Raw genomic sequence first — 22,043 nt, forward strand, 5'->3', positions numbered from 1 at the left:
TCATAAAAGCCAGAGGTGGTGCAACTAAATACTAGTGATGTGTTTTGTTTTTTTCTTTGTCTTTCATGATTCCCTACTTTTTCCTCAGAATGTAGTGATTCCATATTTATTTCCAGGCACTTGCTCTATAAAATTAACATTTACTGACCAGCGCAATGTTTTTTCTTCATTTCTTTTACTGCTTCTGAAAGCCAAGATGTTACACTTTGGAATGACCTTACGACGGTTTCATGCTTATTATTATTATTATTTTTATTTTTTATTTTTAATCTGAGTTTGGTCGACAGAATGAAACATCCGAGTGAGTGCTCGTCCAACACTGGTGTTTCCATACTTTTTGCTAGGGGTTGTATAGGAAAAAGCAACTCGCATATATCCTACTTCCGACTATCCTCGAATGCAGCATAAGGCTACTGCTTGCTGCGTCACTTCCGGGATTGATTTGAGGAAGTAAAATGTTTCGAGGTTTCGAGACTAGAGAGAGAAATGGGGCAAAATCCTGGCGAATTTTAACATCGACTTGTATTATTACAACGTCTGTAAGCGGACAGCCCTTTAAAAGGTCGCCGGTCGCCGTTGAGAGGTAAAATTCTCGGCTTGGTTTTGTTCTGTTCTTTCCGTCATGATCGAGTCAAAACAACGTTGAGAGGAATAACGAGCCCGTTTCCTATCCTCGACATACAACAGTTAATATGTCATCTATGTGTGATCATGTTTCCCACCACCAAGTGTCGGGGTACTTCCGAAACCCTATTTTATTTTATTTTATTTTATTTACTTATTTTTAAATATAGTAACTAATACTACAGGGAGTGCAGAATTATTAGGCAAATGAGTATTTTGACCACATCATCCATCCTCTTTCTGCATGTTGTCGTACTCCAAGTGGTATAGGCTTGAAAACATTTTACCAATTAAGCATATCAGTGATGTGCATCTCTGTAATGAGAAGGGGTGTGTTCTGACATCATCACCCTATATCAGGTATGCATAATCATTAGGCAACTTCCTTTCCTTTGGGAAAATGGGTCAGAAGAGAGATTTGACGGACTCCGAAAAGTAAAAAAAATATTGAGATGTCTTGCAAATCCAGCACTCTTAAAATTGCCAAGCTTTTGAAGCGTGATCATCGAACAATCAAGCGATTCATTCAAAATAGTCAACGGGGTCTCAAAGAAGCGTGTTGAAAAAACAAGGTGCAAAATAACTGGCCGTGAACTGGGGAAAATCAAGTGTGAAGATGCCACTTGCCACCAGTTTTGCCATATTTCAGAGCTGCAACATCACTGGAGTGCCAAAAAGCAAGAGGTGTGCAATACTCGGGGACATGGCCAAGGTAAGGAAGGCTGAAAATGATCACCACAGAACAAGACACACAAGATAAACTGTCAAGACTGGGCCAAGAAATATAAGACTGATTTTTCTAAGGTTTTATTGACTGATGAAATGAGAGTGAGTCTTGATGGGCCAGTTGGACGGGCCTGTGGCTGGATCAGTAAAGGGCAGAGTGCTCCACTCCGACTCAACGCCAACAAGGTGGAGGTGGCGTACTGGTATGGACTGCTGCCATCAACGATGAGCTTGTGGGACCTTTTCGGTTTGAGGATGGATTCAAGCTCAACTCCCAGTCTTACTGCCAGTTTCTGGAAGACACCTTCAAGCAGTGGTACAGGAAGAACTCAGCATCGTTCAAGAAAAACATGATTTTCATGCAGGACAATGCTCCATCACACACATCCAAGTACTCTACTGTGTGGCAGGCCCAAAAATGTCTAAAAGAAGAAAAAATAATGACATGGCCTCCTTGTTCACCTGATTTGAGACCCATAGAGAAACTGTGGTCCCTCATCAAATGTGAGATCGACAGGGAGGGAAAACAGTACACCTCTCTGAACACGCAATGTTGATCGTGAACAGATCAAGACACTGACGGAATCTATGGATGGCAGGCTTTTGACTGTCCTTGCAAAGAAAGGTGGCTATATTGATCACTGATTTGTTTTTGTTTTGCCTTTGAATGCCAGAAATGTATATTTGTACATTTCGAGTTGTTATATTGGTTTCCCTGGTGAAAAGAAATAAGTTAAATGGCTATATATTTGTTTTTTGTTAAGTTGCCTAATAATTATGCACAGTAATAGTCACCTTTATTGTTATTATTATTATTATTATGTTTTGCTGTTTTAATTAAGCAAATTTTCAACGATTTGATTTTTAAAATGAGGATGTATCGGCGATGCTTTAAAGTTACCAGCAAATCATAATTTCTAGCAGCCTTTTATTATTATTATTATTATTATTATTATTATTATTATTATTATGTTTTGCTGTTTTAATTAAGCAAATGTTCAAAGATGCAATTTTTAAAATGATGATGTATTGAATTCATTCAATTTATTGCCCAGCCCTCGATTCAGCATTCCACCCCCCACCCCACATACACCATCACTGACTGGAGTGCCCAGACAATCCCACACAAGCATGGGATTCAAACCCCGTCGTCTATTGTGTGTGCATCAGGTGTCTTCCGACATGCCTGTCAGGCGGTGGGTCAAGCGAAGGACCTCTGAGCAACCCCTGGTAACCCCTCAGCATGGTGGCGTCCACGTGTACCTCTTCTGGAGCCCCAACGAAGAGTGTTATTTGTCACACATGGTCGCGGGACAGATCACCGCAGAGGAGCTGTGCATTTCAGCTGCAGAGGCAGTAGGTGAGAATAATGGCTTTGACCCAGATGAAACTGAATAATGTATAAAATGAGGTTATGTGAAGTGTGTAACCTAACTGTGCGTCTTCAACAGGGATAACGCCTCTATACCATATGCTGTTTGCTCTGTATGACCCCCTGTCCTGCTGCTGGTACAGTCCAAATCACGTTTTTCACCCAGAGGAGAATTCCAGTCTTATTCTTCACTACCGAATGAGGTCGGTAATGTCATTGCACACAACAAGGTGCCATTGTGTCACTGCAAATACCTGTTTCCTCATGTGCAGGTTCTTCTTTCGCAATTGGCATGGACTTAATGACAAAGAGCCGGTTGTGACTCGTTTCACTGTCAAGAGCGAGCCAACGGTGACGTCTGGCGAGGTTCATGACTGGTGAGGCACTGACTTCTCTGGACTCGAATATAAACATAGGAATCCAAAATAGAAGATTAGCCTCTATTTTTATTTTGAGCTCAGTTGAAACGTTTGTTTTCAAAGCTTTTCAAATAATTCCACACTGTTCAAAAATGTGATAGTAAAAAAAAAAAAGACTAAATAATTTTGTTATTTTGTTATTTTATTCATTTTAATTATGAACTAATTGACATGAGTGGATTGAAAAATGAAATCAATGTACAGCATAGAGTAGGTAACTAAAAGGGAAAATAATTTAATGTAATCGTTATTAGGTTGTTGATTTTTTTTTTTTTAATGTCTTTACGTGCAGGGGAGGGGACAGGGAGGCTGTGCCTTCCGTGACTGCACCTCTCTGCGAGACTGATGGTACCACCGCTGCCCTCGGCAAACCGCTACTGGAAATCAAATCAGTGGAGTATTTATACGCCCAGGTGTGTGTTGGACTTCTCACAGCGCGTTGCCTCGGCAGTCCCCTGACAGAGCTGTCTCTCCCCGACAGGCTAAATATGATTTTTTGAACGAACTCATTCCGATGGAGAACTTTAGCTCAGAGGAGGAGCTAAGTCGCTTTAAAACCGAGAGCTTGGGCATGGCCATGCTCAACCTCATTCAGCTGGCGCTGCACACGGGTTGTACCTTGCAGCATGTTGCACGAAAGACCAGGTAATATCTTTACACTTGGGACATGTGCACATTTTAATCAGCTGTTTCCGAAGGCCTGCCCTTGTGAAGATTATAATCCGCGTTTTATAGACACTGTTTTGCAGTGTCAATCAAAACGGATCTGTAATAGATACAGAGGTACGTTCGCAGTTGATTGTAAGAAGTATTAAGAGTAGTGAAGAAAAGGTTGTAAAGTCTTAATATGAAATGAAAATATTACATATTACAAGGTATAGCCTTTTATTTTTTTATCTCAGAAAAATATTGTGAAATTCCGAAACAGAATCCATAATATTGGAAGAAAAAGTCATAATATTGCAAGGGGAAAGTAATTTTTTGTGAAAAAGTCATTATAATATTACAAGAAAAAAAGTAATAATATTGCAAGATAAAGTCATAATATAGTAACGCTAAACTCAACTCAACTTTATTTATAAAGCGCTTTAAGAACTGGCGTTGCTGTATACAAAGTGCTCTACATAAACATCAGTTTTGCAGTAGCAAGCAAACATTTTGAAGTGTGAATACAGGTATTTTTTATTTTTATTATTTTTTTTTAACAAGTAAGTACATTATACATCAGTGAACAGATAAGAAGTAGTGAATAAAGAGATAAATAAATACATAAATAAGTAGACTTAACATCAAAAAATAAAGTCATATATGTTTAAGAATAAGAATAAGTAGTACTAGTAATACTGCAAAAATATAATGATATTGCAAGAATAAAGTTGTTTATTACAATGTACTTAGAAAACAATATTACAAGAAATAAGTAATACTACTACAACCATAAAGTTAAAATATTAAAAATATAGTTATATTTTTTTGAAGAAAGAAGTCAGGATTATAAAAAATACTATTGCAAGAATTTTGTCATTATATTAAGGTTGAAGTCATATTATTGAGGGGAAAACCTCATAATATTTAAGAAATAGGTAATAAATATTGTTAAAAAAAAAAAAAGTCATACGATCAGATAAATTATATTTTTGAAGAAAAAAGTTAAAAAAAAAAACAGGGAAAAGCCATAATACAAAAAATAAATACAGGAATAATATTGCAAGACTAAAAAGTTGTATTTATTTATTTATTTATTTTTAGCGCAAAAAGGTAAAATTTTAAAGATAATTTGTGATATTACAAGAAAAAAAAGTTGTAAGAAAAATATGTTAAAAAAAAATACAAGATTTTAAAAAAAAAAGTCATTACTACATTAATGTAGTAAACAAAAAAAATGATAGGACAAAAGTTGAAATATTGGGAGGAAAAAAAATGTCAATATTATGAGGGTGAAGCGGTACTTTAGCGTGAATGTCGACATTCTCCATGAGACCAGACGCTGACTCCCCCGACTGACATCATTATTCCTATTTCAATGCTATTCTCCAATTTGCTTTGCAATTCTGTGAGTGATATCTAAGGCCAGGTTCCATAATATTGCTGTCTCTTCCAGCTTTGTAAAATGCATCCCAAAGTCTTATGCCAAGCACATATCAGAATACAACGTTCTTACAAAACTAAGACTCCGTTGGATGTTTCAACAATCCGTGCGCAAACACCAGAATGACATGGAAGCAAGGCAGCCGGACGTTAAAGAGGTTATTTGCAAATACCTCTGCGCTCTCGAGAGCTTGGTGCCGCGCTTCGGCACTGAGACCTTCGCCGTGCTCAGCCTGAGGCTGAGCAGGGACGACGAAGACACGATTCAGGCTGCTTGGAAAGGGGACAGCGAGGCCGCACCTGTGCACGAGTTGATGGTCTCTGCCGCCATGGGGCTACAGTGGAGGGAAACGACATGCTGTGAGAAGGTTTGTCATATCGTCGCAGGAAGTGTTGCTACTTCCTCCTTTCTCTCTCCATTTCTGCTCATGTTGTTTCGTTTTGTGACGCAGCCGAACGGCATCCTGAACAGCGACTACGGAAGGAAAATGAAGCGACGCCCCAGCCAGCTGAGCGCGGTCGCTCCCGTTGAGTGGAAGGCCTTCTGTGACTTCCCAGATATAATTCACCTCGCCATCAGTGATGCTAATGTTTGCATTAGCACTCAGGACAATGAATGCTTGGTGAGAGCGCTACTTCATTTTTCTGTTATAGATCTGCTGCATCGTTCGGGATGTATCAGCATCACTCATCTTGATTGGCCAAGTATGTTAAACGCATACCAGAAAGTTGTCTTAGGCAGTTGAAACAGTATTTTGTCCTATTTTGTGTGAGGGGACACATTGCAAGCTGCAATGTCTGACCACATGTACTTGACATGTCGTCCATCATACACATCGAAAAAGGGCGCCATCTTTTGGTACTAGTGGGGCGTTTCCACCCTCCCTTCCCTCCCTCATGAAGAGTTTCCACTCATTAGCCCATGTCTTTATTTTAAAGAGGAAGTCAACACCCCAAAAAAGTTCTGGACAATACTATGTTCCATGCAGCCCCACTAGTCGTAAGTATGGTGTTCTGGTTAATATGAGTTAAGCAGTTAAATCCAGCATTTTCTATCAATATCAGAAGGCGGCCATTTTGGCACTTGCTGTCGAGTGAAAATGGCATCACAGTTGCGCAGGGCCGAGAAAACAACCAATCACCGCTCAGCTTCAGAAAAAGGTGAGATGTGATTGGCCGTTGCCTGAGCCCTGAGCAACTGTGTCATCTTCAGTCGACAGCAAGTGGCAAAATGGCCGCCCCCAGAGATGGATATAAACGGCTGGATTTTGCTGCACACCTCATATTGCACAAATGTAATATTAATCAGAATGTCATGTTTAGACTTGTGAGGTCACATCATGTAACATATTATTGTCAAGAAATGTTTAAGGTTCCCCTTTGAATCAATTGTAAGTCATTCGGCCACCAAATTTATATCCAAGCCACTCGGCGAGGTCGCTGTGCCTTCTGGCATTTACGTGTCTTTAGAATGTGAGCGTGTCTGTAGGTGGCAGCTGTGCTGGTAAGCGCCACTCGTTGTCTTTGTGACTGTGCATGTAGGAGGTTGAGATGAAATCCAGCCAGGAGGCCCGCTCCTTCATCTCCCTGCTCGATGGATACTACCGGCTGACTGCCGACGCCCACCACTATCTTTGTCATGAGGTGGCGCCCCCCAGGGTGCTGCTGAGTGAAGCTAATGGACTGCACGGACCGATGCAGTGAGTTTTTGTCTTCAACCCCTGTATGGTACTCTATAAGCACCGCACAAACACTGTGGTGCGTTTCCAGCGATGACTTTGTGCTACACAAGCTGAAAAGGGAGGAAGCAGAAGAACAAGCTTGCCTCGTACGCTGGAGCATTCTCGACTATCATCGACTCGTCCTGGCTGTGCCAAGCAAAACCCAGGTGAGTCGCCGCCCTACTTAAAAGTCTTGAGTTATCGCAGCACAGTGGAGGTGACTGTTTTTTTAAAAACAATAATTATCTATTACCAGCAGAACGGCTCGATGGCGAGGCACAAGCTGTTTTGCATCCAGCATAAAGATTCTGTCTTCTCCCTGGACAGCTGGCAGGAGAAATTCTCCAGTGTGAAGGAGCTCATATCAACCCTGAAGGACTACATACTCGAGTCTGACACTGAGAGATATACTATTAAAAAGTGCTGTCGGCCCCGGCAAGGAGGTGTTTAATTTACTCTACTTAATTAATTTGTACTGACACCTTACCTGGCTCCACAGTCAAGTGCTGATTTTTTTTTTTTCCCACACGTTGTAGTTCTTTAGGTTTTAGGACCTCTTTAATGGGTATAGGTGGGGCAGCCGACAAAGTCAGCTCTGAACTAAGAAACATTATTTAAGCCCACTAGTCTGTCAACTACTTGCCTGAGCAGGACATAATTAGCCAAAGCGTTTATGTGTTTTATTTCATATTTGTTTCATGAATGATTTTCGACATCTGTAGTTTATAAAAGGCTATTCCTGACAGTAAGAGAATAATAATAAATTAAGGCTTTTTTTTTTTTTTTTTTTAACTGTCAGAAGCCTTTTTCTGCTAGCAGAGTTTTTATTTATTTATTTATTTATTATTATTTTTTAATTATATTCATTTTTTATTTAATTACAAAGCTATTTCATTTATTTATTTGGGCGTGAGTGAGCTTACATAGTAACTAGCATTAAAATAAAGTTAATTGTTTAGCTTTCCCCAATTTGAATGAATTCTTTGAACTTAACGGCCATCCCTAACTACTGCTAATAATTAAAAAAGACTGGATTGAATTGGCAGAATAGAGATTTTTCCATTGGCTGTTTATATACATCCACTGTCTAATGGGCTATATGACCTTTCAGAATAGATTTAGATTAGATTTTTTATTTTGGATTTTGAAATGTGTCTGGTGCCTTCTGTTGTCTTTGTGACTTTTAATAAACACTAAACATTGAAGGGCAAATGTCTTTGACTGTATTGTTAGTTTATGTTGTGCCGCTGACCACGTTTTTCCGATTGTTCATCTTCCACAGAGCTTTCCAACCTCCTCGTGAAGAGACACGGTGTGGATGGCGGTGACAACGCGCGCACTCTCTCTCCGAACAAGTTGGAGCTCTGCTTCCAGATCAAGTACAAAGACCTCATCCTGGTTAGAAGCCTGTTTGTTGCACCTTCCAAGCTTTGTAAATTCCATGCTTCGTAGCTGAGTCGTGCGTGTTTACGGACAGAGGCAGCATTTGGGTTTTGGCACTAGAACTCACATCTACTCGGCACATCTGAATGTCAGGCAAGCGGCTGATGAGCAGAAGGACAACTTGAACGGCGATGAACAGAATGTCCAAGTGGTGCTGAAGGTTCTCGAGCAAAGCAAGGAGGATATCACATCCGTAAGCGCTTGTCACACCGCGACCGCCCCGCGAATGACTGTTGTCTTTTGATTGAAAATCAATACTTTGCTTCCTTTTAGGCTTTCTTTGAGATGGCAAGTCTCATGAGGCAGGTGTCTCACAGTCACCTGGTGTTTGTCCATGGTTTGTCTGTCAACGGTTCTGAAAGTAAGAGCACACTGCAGCTTCTACTTCCCACTTTGCTACTTCCTCAACACACCCAGTAAACTTTTGTGTCTTCTTCTCTTGCAGACATCATGGTGGAAGAGTTTGTGGAATTTGGGCCTTTGGACATTTTCCTACGTAGAGAAAAAGCCAAGTTGACTTCTCGGTGGAAATTTATTGTGGCCAAACAACTTGCCTGTGCCTTGAACTACCTAGTAAGTTGCGATTCATTTGTATGCTTTGTCTTTCTATGTCAGTTCGTGTCACTTTGCTGGCCGCATGAACTTTTTGAAGAGGGATGTCTCATTTCCAACTACCGGTAATCAGGAAATTAGCCCTCATTTAAGGCTGGCACTTGCACTGCTGGTCTAAGTGCCCTATTCTGAATTAATGCAAGTGTCCAAGTGGCACATAACTGATATGTCATTGATGGCTTCCACAAACATTCGGAATTATTTTCAGACGTTGTATAATAGCTGCAACAGATCTGAGTTTTAGCCACATTCTTAAAAGGAAAATCAACCCCCCCCAAAAATTATTGACAATAATATGTTCTATGCCCCACAAGTCCAAATATGATATTCAGCTTCTGACAACAGGTGAGCTGTGATTAGTCATTGCTGAGCCCTGAGCAACTGTGATGTCATCTTCAGTCGACAGCAAGTGGGAAAATAGACGCCTTTGATGGAAAAAAAACAAAACTGATTTTGCTTCATAACTCTTATTCCACAAATGTAATATTAATCAGAATGTCATGCTTAGACTAGTGAGGTCACATATAACTTATTATTGTCAAGAAATGTTTAAGGTTGACTTCCTCTTTAAAATGTTTTTCCTCTTTCTGTTGCTATAACACACGTCTATGAGAGAAAAAAAAAAAAAACGTGCAGCGGAAGTCATCAACACTGACCGTGTAAGCAGCTGCATAGCAGGAACCGAGAGCTAGCTACTCCTCAGTACACGCCCTACAATAAATCATGTGAAGTGGCGCTAATTTGTTTCGTGACAGATGTTGACAAATTTATTGTGCCTGAAGAGGTAGCTATGCTAGCTAACTCCAACGGGATCTGCGTTCTTGTAGGCGACTAAAGGCGTCACCCATGGAAACGTTTGTGGCAGGAATGTCCTTGTGGCGAGGCGAGGTCTGGAGCAAGGTGCATCTCCTTTAGTCAAGCTGAGTGACCCAGGCATTGCCGTCAATATACTTTACCAGGAAGGTCAGTACCATAAATAATGACAGCGTGAGTGAAATCAGCTTTGACATTTTGGGACTCGTTTACATCATTTTTTTTTTTATTTTAATTTTTATGTATGGACCATTGAAAGAACTGTTTCCCAACTACTCTGCTGTGCCTAATTAGTATACAATAAGAGACCATCTGGAGTCCTACAGGAAATTTCACAGCTTTGGTCCCCAAAAATGTTGCATTATTTAGTAAACAGGTTTCACACTGCGAAAGCAAATCCATCCATCCATGAGCCAAGTTCATCATTATTTCATTCTGGATACATTTTGTGACTGGAAAGCTCACCTATTTTTCTGCACCACCTGGTGGCATCTTGCTATCAATGAAGTGTGGTTTCGTGAGTTTATGAGTTTCGTTTCGACATACCGATAAATAGTGCTTTGCCATCATCTTGTGATCACGGGTTCTTTGCACCTACATCTCGGTCTTTTCTGGTTTTGAAGCGTTACATTAATAAATAAACTGATAAATATGATAAAATTCATGCTTAGTCACACATAAATCTTACCAAGTACTTTTATGTCATCGCCCCCTTGCTGCAGAGCGACTCGAACGTACTCCCTGGATCGCTCCCGAGTGTGTTTACAGCAAGGCGCCCGTCGGCCTCGGCGCAGACCAGTGGAGCTTCGGCGTCACCCTGCTGGAAATCTGCAATGACAGCCATCTCCCCATTAGCGGCGCCACAATGATGGAGGTCGGCCCTGAGCCTTCATTTACGGGACGTCGTGGCCGCTAAGAGTCGAATCACCTCCATCCGTCTCCTTTCCACAGAAAGAGTGCTTTTATCAGCAAAAGGGCAAGTTGTTGGAGCCGTCCTCCCAGGACCTGGCCGTCTACATCAACAAGTGTCTCGTCTACGAGCCCTTGGAGAGGCCTTCCTTCAGCTCTTTGCTCAGAGACCTCATTGACATCAGGAGGAAAAGTGCGCTTCGAAAGATCTTCAACTTTAAATGTCAATGATTTTTGGTGTTTGATGTTTTATCCTCTGCACAGATCCTGATATATTCCCCAGTAATGCACTTCCTCATGCTGAATCCACCACGTTTCTCAAGCGTCATCTGAAAAGGAGGTGCATTTTAGGAAAGGTGAGTTCATTTCCCAATCAGTCTTTCATTCCTTCCATGTAGCTGAACTAACGGCTCACGCCGTCCGACTTCAGGGTAATTTTGGAACGGTGACGCTATACATGTACGACCCCGCCAACGACGGCACTGGAGAGCTCGTGGCCGTCAAGGCTTTAAAACAAGAGAACGGCCCCTTGCCCAGGTCCTGGATGAAGGAGATCGACACCCTCAAGTCCCTCGATCACAACAACATTGTCAAGTACAAAGGATGCTGCACTGAAATGGGTGAGTTCTCAGCGCTCTCATACAAATGGCTTTTATCCATCCATCCATCCATTATCTTGACCGCTTATTCCTCACAAGGGTCGCGGGGGGTGCTGGCGCCTATCTCAGCTGGCTCTGGGCAGTAGGACGGGGGACACCCTGGACTGGCTGCCAGCCAATCGCAACAAATGGCTTTTAGTCATACAAATTTAAAGTCCAGTATTTTTATTTTTAAAAATTAAAATGTGTATTACTTGTGCACAATATTTAATAAATACAATGGTAAAATGAAAGAAGCAACAGATTACTTACCTAGCGTTGCATTTCAGCTGAGTTAATTGAAAAAGCAGGCGAGCCGAGCCATTGGAGCCAAAAGTCAAACACGCAAAATTGTCGCAGAGGAGCGACGTCATCTGAAAGTGGTTTTCTATTGGATGATGATGTCACTTCTGTGAGACATACTTTCAAATGTTCTTATTCTGGTTAAATAAATATACTAAAATCATATTTAAAGTCAGCCCTAAAGACTCATGCATTAAATTAATTACCAAAGACTAAAACGAAGGATATTTTTGCTCTAAAATAGTTTCGCTATCTTATAGTTAGTTTTGTAAACATAAAATTAGAGTTGTCAAATGATTAAACATTTTAATCAGATTAATCACATCTTAGAATTTTGATTAATCACGATTAAGATCTTAATTAAAAAGGCTTTTTATCTTTTTTTTTTTTTTTGCCTGCCAAATTTGAGGAGCACCTGTTATGTATTGGACATCGTCAACATTTTTTGATCCACTGCACACTGTCATCCTCTTTTCTAATCAGTTAGTTACTTGCATAATTTAAAATGGGAAAAAAACAAAAAACAGTAGTTTGACATGAACAAATATTCTGAATGTCATATGCAAACATTTATTAAATTATTTACTTTAATGCATGGAGTTTATTGCTCAAACACAACCTGCGCCACCTTTAACATAGCCATCGACTGTTAAGCGAATAGGATCATCTGTGGTCAAAATTATAGTGTGATTAATCTGCGTTAATACATGATTAATGCGATATTTTTTTGTGATTAATCAATGAGTTAACGCTTTTACTTTGACAGCATTACATAAAATGTAGTTTGTTAGTTTTCAGTTTTTAGAATGCATTTTCGTTTATATTTTATTTTGTTAACAAAATTGTTCTTTGCATTTTAGTTTTAGTTTTTTCGTTAGTTTTCGTTAACTAAAATAACCCTGGTCAAAATACACAAAGGCTAAAGAGTCAGATTCACTTTTTACACTGGCTGAAATAACTTCAACTTGGGAGAATTGTGTCTTAAATATAGTACCATCATGGCTTTTCTTACCAAGTAAGACAGGAACGGAAGCAGTGACATTCCGATCAAGCGATTGTTGCTCAATGTTGTAAACTTAGCAACTTTTTTTTTTTTTAAATGCAGAGCGACAAATACTGTCTACCAACTTTTTGTGGTTTTATTGGAGATGGATTCAAGTGGGTGGTTATCAAATATTTGCAGTAACTGTATAATGTTCCCCACAGCCAATTGTGCTGGGCCGTAGCCAACCTCTTTCAAGGCTCACACTAACTAAATGAACCATACTTTAGCTGTCACGTGGGCTGAACTGTCACACAATTATACAAAGATGATAAGCACTTATAAAAACAGCAAATATGTTGGTCAAGCTCCAAAATGGTCCACACTGCAGGGTCAACTTGGATTTGCAGGTTCCATTCCGAAATACAAGATTTCAAACTTCCTTAGTGTGACCTGTTGACAGGAGGACAGGTGGTACAGCTCATAATGGAGTATCTTCCGTTGGGCAGCCTGGAAAAATATCTTCGAAAACAAGAACAAAATACATCCCAGTGCCTGCTGTTTGCTCAGCAGATCTGCCAGGTGAGCTGTTCGCTTGACTTTGCTCTGCTGCGGAAATGTCATCCCTGTTGTATGGAAGTGAGCATTTCATTTTTACAGTATGCTCACAATGCCAAAATTCTATTGAGTCCAAAGAGAAAATGTAGCCTTGTTTTAATGTTTACCATCACCTCTTAGAGCAGGGGTGTCAAACTCATATTAGCTCAGGGGCCGCATAGAGGAAAATATATACAGTATATATTACTAAGTGGGCCGAAACGGTGAAATAATTAATGGTATATAACTTAAAAACAATTGCCGTCAATTATACGCAGATTTTTGCAATTTTTGGGCCAGCCCTAAATTACGGAGCTCAACTGTAATCTATTGTTTAAAAAAATGAACACAAATGCAAATGAAACGTGGCAACACCTTGCCTGTATGAGTTCCGGACGTGTTAAATCTACCTATTTTGCATATATATAGTTCCCAGAATGCATTGTGTGGCACAGTTAATGAAGTTATGTGTATTTGTGTTACCAGTAATTGAATTTGTGTTATATTTACCACGTTTATGTTGGTCTATGATTTGAAAAAAACAAAAAAAAACAAACAAAAAAAAAACAAAAAACAAAAACATTTTCTTAAACAAACCATAACTTTAAAAGGATACTTTACTTATTTAGCCATTTTTGGAAGTCAAACATGAATATAAAAAAAAACATGAATTTTTTGCCTATAATGAATTTGATATTTTCATTATTTTTCATGTACAATTAGTACCTTTAAAAACACATTTTGCAACTTGCTGTCGACTGAAAATGACATCACAAGGGCTCAGGTGACCAATCACAGCTCAGCTTGTGAATGTCACATGACCAAACCTAGAAAACAGGTGAGCAGTGATTGGTTTAAAGGTACTAATTGAGCGTGAAAAATAATGAAAGTATCAAATTAATTATAGACAAAATATTAACTTTTTATTGCTATAATGGGCTAAATAAGTGAAGTATCCCTTTAAGTTGTGTTTAAAATAACGACTACCAGGGCGATTCCGTGTACAAGTTACATTACTGATCTGAGGACTGCTTGTGAAATTACAAATTTATATATTTGATTTTGGCTGGCTGATTAATTGGTCCGACATTACAATTTTTATTTTTTAAGTTATAAAGTTGTCTCACGGGCCGGGTTAAACCGCTTTGCGGGCCTGATCCGGCCCGCGGGTCGTATGTTTGACACCCTTGTCTTAGAGTGAATCCCTTTTGCCATTACGTTTTTGGTTTGGAATGTACTGTAATATGATACATTGTCATAGGGGATGGAATACTTGCACTCAGTGCGATACATCCATCGGGACCTCGCTGCACGTAACATCTTAGTGAAAAACGACAGCTTGGTAAAGATCGCGGACTTTGGCCTGTCGAAATATATCCCTGAGAATGTCACCTACTACCGTGTGTCCGAAGACGGTGACAGTCCAGTGTTCTGGTGAGTTTGTGTCTACCAATTGGTGCATGGTGTCTTTGAGAAGAGGTGGGTGGCCACCATGATGGCAGTTATTTGATGATTGGTGTTGCATCTTTTACAGGTATGCCCTCGAGTGCCTGACAACAAACAAATTTTCATTTGAATCCGATGTTTGGTCCTTTGGCGTGACTCTGTACGAGATCCTAACCCGCTGCAACCCAGAGGAAAGCCCCCCAGTGGTACTTCGTCGTCGTGGAACCAGCAAAAAACACGTTGGCATGTGACTTTGTTTCAAACGCAGCATGTCTTCTGCTTTGTAGATGTTCAGCAAGATGGTGCCAGTATCGCCCAGTGAGATGAACGTGAATGTGCTTGTTGGCTTGTTGGAGAAGCAGCAGCGCTTGTCTTGCCCCAAAGACTGCTTGCCTGAGGTAAAGAATATCATGACATGTATATATATATATATATTTTTTTTAAGCTTTAGGGGTGTCTAATACTCTATTTTTCTCTGAGAATAGCTGAAGGATATAACCACGCAGTGTTGGGCTCAAGATCCTGCAGAAAGGCCGTCGTTCCATTCCCTCTTTGAGAAACTGGAGTATATCCGCTCACAGCCAAGTGTTGACTTTTTTAGCTCTGGATTCCAATCTACTTGCTTGAATACCATTTAAAAATACATTTACATTACATTACATACATTTGTCAGCTTCCTCCATAAACTGTGGTCTGGCATCATGAACAAGGAGCATCATGAACAAAAGGTCAACAGACCGAAATACTGTGTAAACTTGTAAGTATGCATTTGGTTGTTGAATATTTTATACATTTTATAAGGTTGTTAGATTTTACATTTGAATTTTAGCAGAACATAACATGGTTTATTTGTTCAATAAATAATTTTCCACATTCTCATTGGGGTTTCCTTTTTTTTTTTTTTTTCCTTCTCCACTATTGCGTAATCCAGTGCATATTCACAGTGCTTGGCACCAGCAATGCATCTACAGGATCATTTGGACCATGCTTCTCCAGTAAATAGTTCCAGAAGGGTCCCTGATGATGTTAGTGTCTTATTGACAACCCTGGAATTCTACTGAAGTGGTTTTGAGTTCTTGTTTGTCTATGTCCCTGTGTGGTGGAGTACTCATGGGGACTTGGTCTTTTTTTTTTTTTTTTTGCATAGTAATGCTGCTTCAAGTTATAGCCATTTTCAACAAGTTGGAAATCTACACTAAAAGCAAAGTGGGTCAATTTAGATATGAAAATAGCCCTTAAAACTGGCAGTGCAAAAGTTGGTATACGAGTTATGAGGAGGCTTTTTTTTTCATGTAAATTTGGAAGATATATGACTAAAGATCTATGTACTTAGGAAACTAGACTAGTAGAATGTGTAAATGCTGAAAGCCAGCAATTTGAACATATAAGAGATTGTACATAATATCCATCCATCCATTTTCTGAACCATTTACTCCTTACAAGGGTCACGGGGGGTGCTGGAGCCTATCTCAGCTGGCTATGGGCAGTTGGCGGGGTACACCCTGAACTGGTCGCCAGCCAATCGCAGATTGTACATAATACTGTTTTTCTAATCATTGCTTTTCCCCATTTAACTATGCCTACTTCAGTTCAAACACTGCCTATGTAGCCAACCTAGGGAAAAGGACCCCAAATATCTCAAATTAATGTTTCAACTAACAAATGAAATTATATATATGGGATATCATAAATGAATAAAAATATTGAGGGAAAAAATCGGATCTTGCCCTTGACCGTCACTTTGGATCATTTCCGCTTTGGGCATGGCTCAAACAACACCCGTAACCCCACCCACTGACGCCACGTAGCTCTCGTCCAATCGGAGACGGTGTTAGGCCCATGTGTGTATTGTTTGAACTGCTCAAATGCGACTGCTTTTCCAGAGCAACCAGAACTTCCACCAAGTCGAGCGATGGCGGCCGTCGTATCTGTGAGCGCAAATGCCAAAGAAGAAAGTACAGACACAACGCTCGGCTTCGTCTCCCGTCCGCTCCACAAAAAGTACGACCTCGCTGCACCCGCCGACCACGAAAAGTGGAGGCCCGGAGATGGTCGTCATCCCGAGCTCGAAGCCGGCGAAGAGGTCCCAACAGCGGGACGCGAGGGTCAGCGGAGGGCCGACGAAGACTGGACGCCACTGAGCCCCCAAGAGATTCAGAGCCGCTTGGAGAGAACTCGTCGGGAGTTTTATAACCGCAGGAAGATTATCGTCAAAAATCTGCCGTCTGACATCACCAATCAGGTAGGGATGAAAACTTTTGCTTAAGTTGAGTGTGTGAGTGACAGCGATTGTTTGGCGAGTGTTAACCTAGCCGTGCTATGCTACTTTTGTTAGCCCTCTGGCCATTAAACACAACATAGTTTATTAGCGATAATTAGCAGTGGCACCCCCTTTACTTATATTGAACCGTTCACTTCAAAATAGCCATACTTTACAGTACAAACTAAGTAATTAGTTGTGAATTGTACAAATAACGTGTTCGTGTTTAACTTAATTAAACCCCGGCTGGTCAGTTAACTGTCAAGTGTGGCCTGAGCCGTCAGTCAGGCCTCGCAAACGTCCTCGTCGAGGATTTATGTACGGTAAATTAATTGGACGACTGTCCCAGTCACACTTGCGGATTGGTCACACTTTACACATAATTATTCCCTTTTACGTTGGCCCAAAGTCCAATTTAACCACGTCAACTCGTCTGATAAACTCATGATGTCATCGGCCCCCTCCCCACCTCCCCCCTCCGTTTTGGAACGTGCCTGACTCGTGGGGAGCGGTGGGGGTTGCGGGCGATACCATTGTTCAGGAAAAGGGGGATGTTTAGTAGATGGTGGGGTTTCGAGATGCGAGTTTCGTTTTAACAAAAGGTGGAAGGCGTGTGGACATAACGCTTCAGAAAGTGCTCGACGGCATCGCCGTTCGTTTGTGAATGGACAAACGCAGCGTAGAACAATTTTGTCCTCCCCAACAAAGAGTCAGTCATTCGCCTCTGTAGACCCCATCTCCCGTCCCAGTACCCCACAGGGGCACTTTTCTTGTCTTCCATCAGAATGTGTATATATATATTAATGATTGTGTGATTCCACCCCACTCACCCAATTTTCGTTATTTTGTGTGTTTTTATTATTATTATTGTTGTTATTTTATTTTTATTATGTATGAATTATTTTTGCTCTTTCTATTCCAGGAGGTTCACGAACTGCTGGGGAACTATGACCTGAAGTACTGTTTTGTAGACAAATACAAGGGCACAGGTTGGTAATGTATGTGGTTTAAAATAGTGATACATTAAAAAAAAAAATGGCATTTTTGAGTAAGAAAGCACCCAATGCCAGATGGGAAAGTGTTACTTTTTTGTAGCATATCTGTTTTGTTTTGTTTTGTTTTGTTTTGTTGTTTTGTTTTGTTTTTTTAAAGATTTTTTCTTTTAATTTTTTTCGTTTGTAAGTTTGACCTATAAAAACTTACACAATACAGATTTCACCATGTGTTTTGTCTTACCAAAAAAAAATCCACCTATTGCTAAACAACCTCTAATTCATATATAGTGCTCAATATATTAGTATAATGCTTGTCAAGTCATTATGATGAAGAATGTGCTGGACAGAAAAATGAGGGCAGATTTTGAATCCCTGCAAAAAAAAAAAAAAAAAAATCTACAGGGTGTGTGGGTACATCGTTAAAAAAAATACTTCTTAAACAAAACAGTTTTGTTCAATTGTATTGTTGAAAATTTTATTTATCAACACGATTTACATCATTTTCAATGTATAATTTGACGCGCTTTGCAATATTCAAGTGAACTCACTGGAATAGTCTTTATTCTGGGGAGGAAAAATAATATCTGAACTGCTTAAATAAAAAAGTGGAATCCCCTATGTACCCAGACTTTGTGGACACGCTGTATTATATCGACATCTGATTATATTTTAAGGGTATATTACCCAGCCCATGTTAAACATTAACTCGGTTCCTATACTAAAATTTTATCATTCCCCATCCCTTCGCCCTGCAGCTTTTGTGACGCTGCTCAATGGTGAACAGGCACAGAGTGCTATCAAGGAGTTCCACCAGCACACAATGCGCGATCGGGAAATCTCTGTGCAGCTGCAGCCCACCGACGCCCTGCTATGCATCGCCAACCTGCCGCGCTCCTTCACCCAGCAGCAGTTCGAGGAGCTGGTGCGTCCCTTCGGCAACCTGGAGCGCTGCTTCCTGGTGTACCGAGCGTCCAGCGGCCACTCCAAGGGCTACGGCTTTGTGGAGTACATGAAGAAGGACTCTGCGGCCCGAGCCAAGTCGGAGCTGCTTGGAAAGCAGCTGGGCTCGCGCATGCTCTACGTGCACTGGACCGAGGTGGGCTCACTCACGTACCCGCTGCTGCACTCAAAGTGTCTCTGTGTGGACCGCCTGCCTCAGAGTCTTCTGACCGCCCAAGACCTGCGCAATGCGCTGGCTGATGCCCACACACCAGTCTTCTGTCAGGTCAGGCTCTTCACCCATGTTCCCTCTAATTTCCAATGCATCTGAGCACACAAATTAGGGATAGAGCAGCGCTGATATTGGGCATTTCGTTGAATATCCGTCTCAGCCTTTTTTAAAAATCTGATGGCCGATTTAGAGAGTGAAGCTGAACCCATTTTAATCTAGGGAGCTATTTATTAAAATTTTCAGTTAACTTTATGAACTTTACAATTTTTTGCTTGACATCAAAGTTTAAGATTTTATTTTTTTTTTGGGTGGGGGGCGGGGGGGGGGGGTATTTACTGTAGAAAACTATAGGGAGCTAGGGTATTTGTTTAAGTTTCCATTTAACTTCTTAAGACGTACTGATAACCTTGGGAGCTCTCTGAACATCATGTTAGAAATTTAAAAAGATGTCTATTGTCTGAAGCCTGGTACACATAAAAGGATTTTTCAAATCTCAAAAGATTTGTTATCTTTGTCAGATGCCACACATAAAGATAAAAAATGGGCATTTAACAGCTTTAGTCGTATTGTGTGAAAGGTGCGCAGATAATCTCATCACAGCTCCCTCACAAACATAAAGATTATCATCTCAACACTGGTCAAGATTCCAGTCCTCCGTGAGAGACTTCTCGTGTGAATTATACGTGATCTAATCAAAACCGGAAGGGGAAAAACCCCCAACTTAAACAACTTGGAAACGACGAGACACAACATGGAAGACAACAAACGCAACGAACTGGAAGTAATGATGGTGGTTTGCGGACTACTTCTCCCACGAGCTGGTCCTCCATGGTAGAGGTCCACCGGACTTTGTGCTTCTGATCGGACATGCTTTCTGATATGCTTGTTGTTTTCGTATATGCACACTTCCGTCTTTTTCAGTTAGGGCGCCTCTTGATTGGCTACATTCCGTTTGACGTCACAGTTGGTGGCGCAGGGGCACCTCGGCTTCCCCGCCGATGTTAAGATTTTTGCCGTAAATATTGAACATGTTCATTATTTAAGATTGTCGGCCCCGATTGGTTTTGGACCCAATTATCGGGACACATCCACTCCTAACACATCTCACATATAAAGATAATCTTATAAGACAAAAGATTGTTGGGTGGTTGACGTCCTTGGTCAGGAAGAGGCAATATCGGGACACAAACGGCCTGACTCACTTTGTGTGAACCACGCTTAAGATAAATAACAAAAAAACTTCCCCATTTTGGCATGTCAGAAAAAATTTTCATGCTTCAGCGATGGAAGCTCAGTTAAATTAACGAGTCTGTCCATTGGCAAAAATTCGCTCGCGGCCTCGCACCTTTTTTGCGAGTCTTAATTGCCTCTCTATATGACACAAACAGAAGTGCGAGCATGAAAAACAAAACATGTACAACATTAACAACTTTTATTAACAAATTTTTTAACATGCGAATAGTTGCCGAACAGATTGTATAATAAAATAAAAAACTGGGTGTTGAGGTAAAGTGCGTTCTTCCAGCTATCCAAAAAAAAAGATAAAAAATAAAGCAGAATTAAAATTATTTAAAAAATATAATGAAAACGGAAATAATTCAATAATAAAATTTCCCATAACAAATGCAGTAACGAAAATTAGTGCTGTCAAACAATTAAAATTCTTAATCTGATTAATCAAACTTTAATTTTGATTAATCAGCTAAATTACTTGCGTATTCTATTTCTCATGCATGCGTGTATTGCTCAAAACGTAGCAGCATCATATCAATTGGTTGCAATTCAGCAATTATTAATTAATTAAACACAAACTACTGTTTTATCTAAAGTCCCGTCGGGGTGTTTTTAAAGCGACATTTACCACCGAGCACACCAACCGGAGTCACCCCACTCATTTTGGAACAACAGGCGTAGGAAATGCCGTGCATTGACCTCATCACTGACCTGCGCAGCCTTCAATGTTCAAGGCTCAATTGCGGTCAAAAAGAATAGTGCGATTAATCTGCGTTAATACGTGATTAATGCGACATTCTTCTGTGATTAATTAATCTATTAACGCTTTAACTTTCACAGCCCTAGAAAATATGCATGTCAGTGGCACGGGTAGTTTTCATCATGACATCGCCACAAACAAACAAAAAACGGTTCACGCATCAAGTTAAATTTTTTTTTTTACTGAAGATTTTTTTGCCAGAAAAAAAAAATTAACTTTATCCTGTTTGCGCATTGTCCGGTTTGAGCAGGGAGCGTTGTGAATGCACAACTTGGCCCGCGGTGCTGAAGACCCGCGCTCTGCAGACGGACAGCTTGTGGCACAAATGCATAAATATGTTCGAGCAATCCTCAACGAAGGAAATGACTGTTGAAAGGAAATAAATGTGACGGGGAACTTAGTGACTTAGCGACTGTTATTTTACTAATTAAACGTTATTATGGCCCATCGAGCCAATAAGTAGTTTTATCGTGGATTTATTACCTGACCAATATATCGATAATCGCGCTAATCGTGATATCGTGTATCGTATCGTATCGTGAGGTAACGTTCCCACCCCTACGGGCCATGAAATCTCCTACTTAAACCGAAGCTTGCCTGTCAGGCGAAGTGGAACATTTAGTCATGACTCGTTGTTCCGATACCGTTTTTTGACCCTCAATGCCAATTCCGATACAGAGTTTTGCAGTATCGGCCGATGCCAATACCGTACCGATAACAAGGTTTTTTTGTTTTTTTTAAAAGACATCATGAAAAAGCTGCCCTGCTATTGGTTCAGATCATTCAAGAGCCAATAGGATATCGTGGCTCAGCATGCAGTGAACATGTCACACATCAGTGAATGTCGTGCACAAGCAAGACACAAGATGCTGCATCCAAAGTCCGATATTAGTGTCAGAAATAATGGGAACGGCATGTTACTTGTTAGTAC

The 22,043-nt window shown here is 40.5% G+C and overlaps 2 protein-coding genes across 5 annotated transcripts in view; both read left to right on the forward strand.

The window, feature by feature from the left end:
* The first annotated feature begins 413 nt into the window (after positions 1-413).
* LOC144001817 (non-receptor tyrosine-protein kinase TYK2-like) overlaps positions 414-22,043 on the forward strand; it is a 39,826-nt gene continuing 18,196 nt past the window's right edge. For 3 of the 4 annotated variants that reach the window (XM_077496406.1, XM_077496430.1, XM_077496416.1), the window contains exons 1-23: positions 414-583; positions 2,521-2,710; positions 2,802-2,925; positions 2,995-3,099; positions 3,434-3,554; positions 3,623-3,786; positions 5,243-5,597; positions 5,682-5,852; positions 6,772-6,929; positions 7,000-7,117; positions 7,207-7,393; positions 8,233-8,348; positions 8,428-8,586; positions 8,667-8,754; positions 8,839-8,966; positions 9,833-9,968; positions 10,541-10,692; positions 10,770-10,920; positions 10,992-11,083; positions 11,158-11,347; positions 16,577-16,935; positions 17,876-17,942; positions 18,704-19,173. In XM_077496406.1, coding sequence (XP_077352532.1) covers positions 2,533-2,710; positions 2,802-2,925; positions 2,995-3,099; positions 3,434-3,554; positions 3,623-3,786; positions 5,243-5,597; positions 5,682-5,852; positions 6,772-6,929; positions 7,000-7,117; positions 7,207-7,393; positions 8,233-8,348; positions 8,428-8,586; positions 8,667-8,754; positions 8,839-8,966; positions 9,833-9,968; positions 10,541-10,692; positions 10,770-10,920; positions 10,992-11,083; positions 11,158-11,347; positions 16,577-16,935; positions 17,876-17,942; positions 18,704-19,173 — 3,789 coding nt within the window. In that variant the 5' untranslated portion in view covers positions 414-583; positions 2,521-2,532. The remainder of the gene's footprint in view (positions 584-2,520; positions 2,711-2,801; positions 2,926-2,994; positions 3,100-3,433; positions 3,555-3,622; positions 3,787-5,242; positions 5,598-5,681; positions 5,853-6,771; positions 6,930-6,999; positions 7,118-7,206; positions 7,394-8,232; positions 8,349-8,427; positions 8,587-8,666; positions 8,755-8,838; positions 8,967-9,832; positions 9,969-10,540; positions 10,693-10,769; positions 10,921-10,991; positions 11,084-11,157; positions 11,348-16,576; positions 16,936-17,875; positions 17,943-18,703; positions 19,174-22,043) is intronic. The other variant, XM_077496425.1, reaches the window with a different exon arrangement.
* On the forward strand, positions 11,483-15,572 carry LOC144001846 (non-receptor tyrosine-protein kinase TYK2-like). The gene is made up of 5 exons (XM_077496431.1): positions 11,483-13,232; positions 14,509-14,681; positions 14,782-14,899; positions 14,981-15,091; positions 15,179-15,572. The coding sequence occupies exons 1-5, from the start codon at positions 13,137-13,139 to the stop codon at positions 15,329-15,331; spliced, it is 651 nt and encodes a 216-aa protein (XP_077352557.1). The 5' UTR covers positions 11,483-13,136; the 3' UTR covers positions 15,332-15,572.

The sequence above is a fragment of the Festucalex cinctus genome, chromosome 1, assembly GCF_051991245.1.
Source record: "Festucalex cinctus isolate MCC-2025b chromosome 1, RoL_Fcin_1.0, whole genome shotgun sequence".
NCBI lineage: Eukaryota > Metazoa > Chordata > Actinopteri > Syngnathiformes > Syngnathidae > Festucalex > Festucalex cinctus.

Bases quoted from the DNA above. Each gene is read 5' to 3' on its own strand.
- LOC144001846 (XM_077496431.1), top strand. From the start codon at position 13,137: ATGGAGTATCTTCCGTTGGGCAGCCTGGAAAAATATCTTCGAAAACAA. The intron at 14,682-14,781 runs GTGAGTTTGTGT...CATCTTTTACAG, and splicing joins GGTGACAGTCCAGTGTTCTG to GTATGCCCTCGAGTGCCTGA. The intron at 14,900-14,980 runs GTACTTCGTCGT...TCTGCTTTGTAG, and splicing joins CAGAGGAAAGCCCCCCAGTG to ATGTTCAGCAAGATGGTGCC.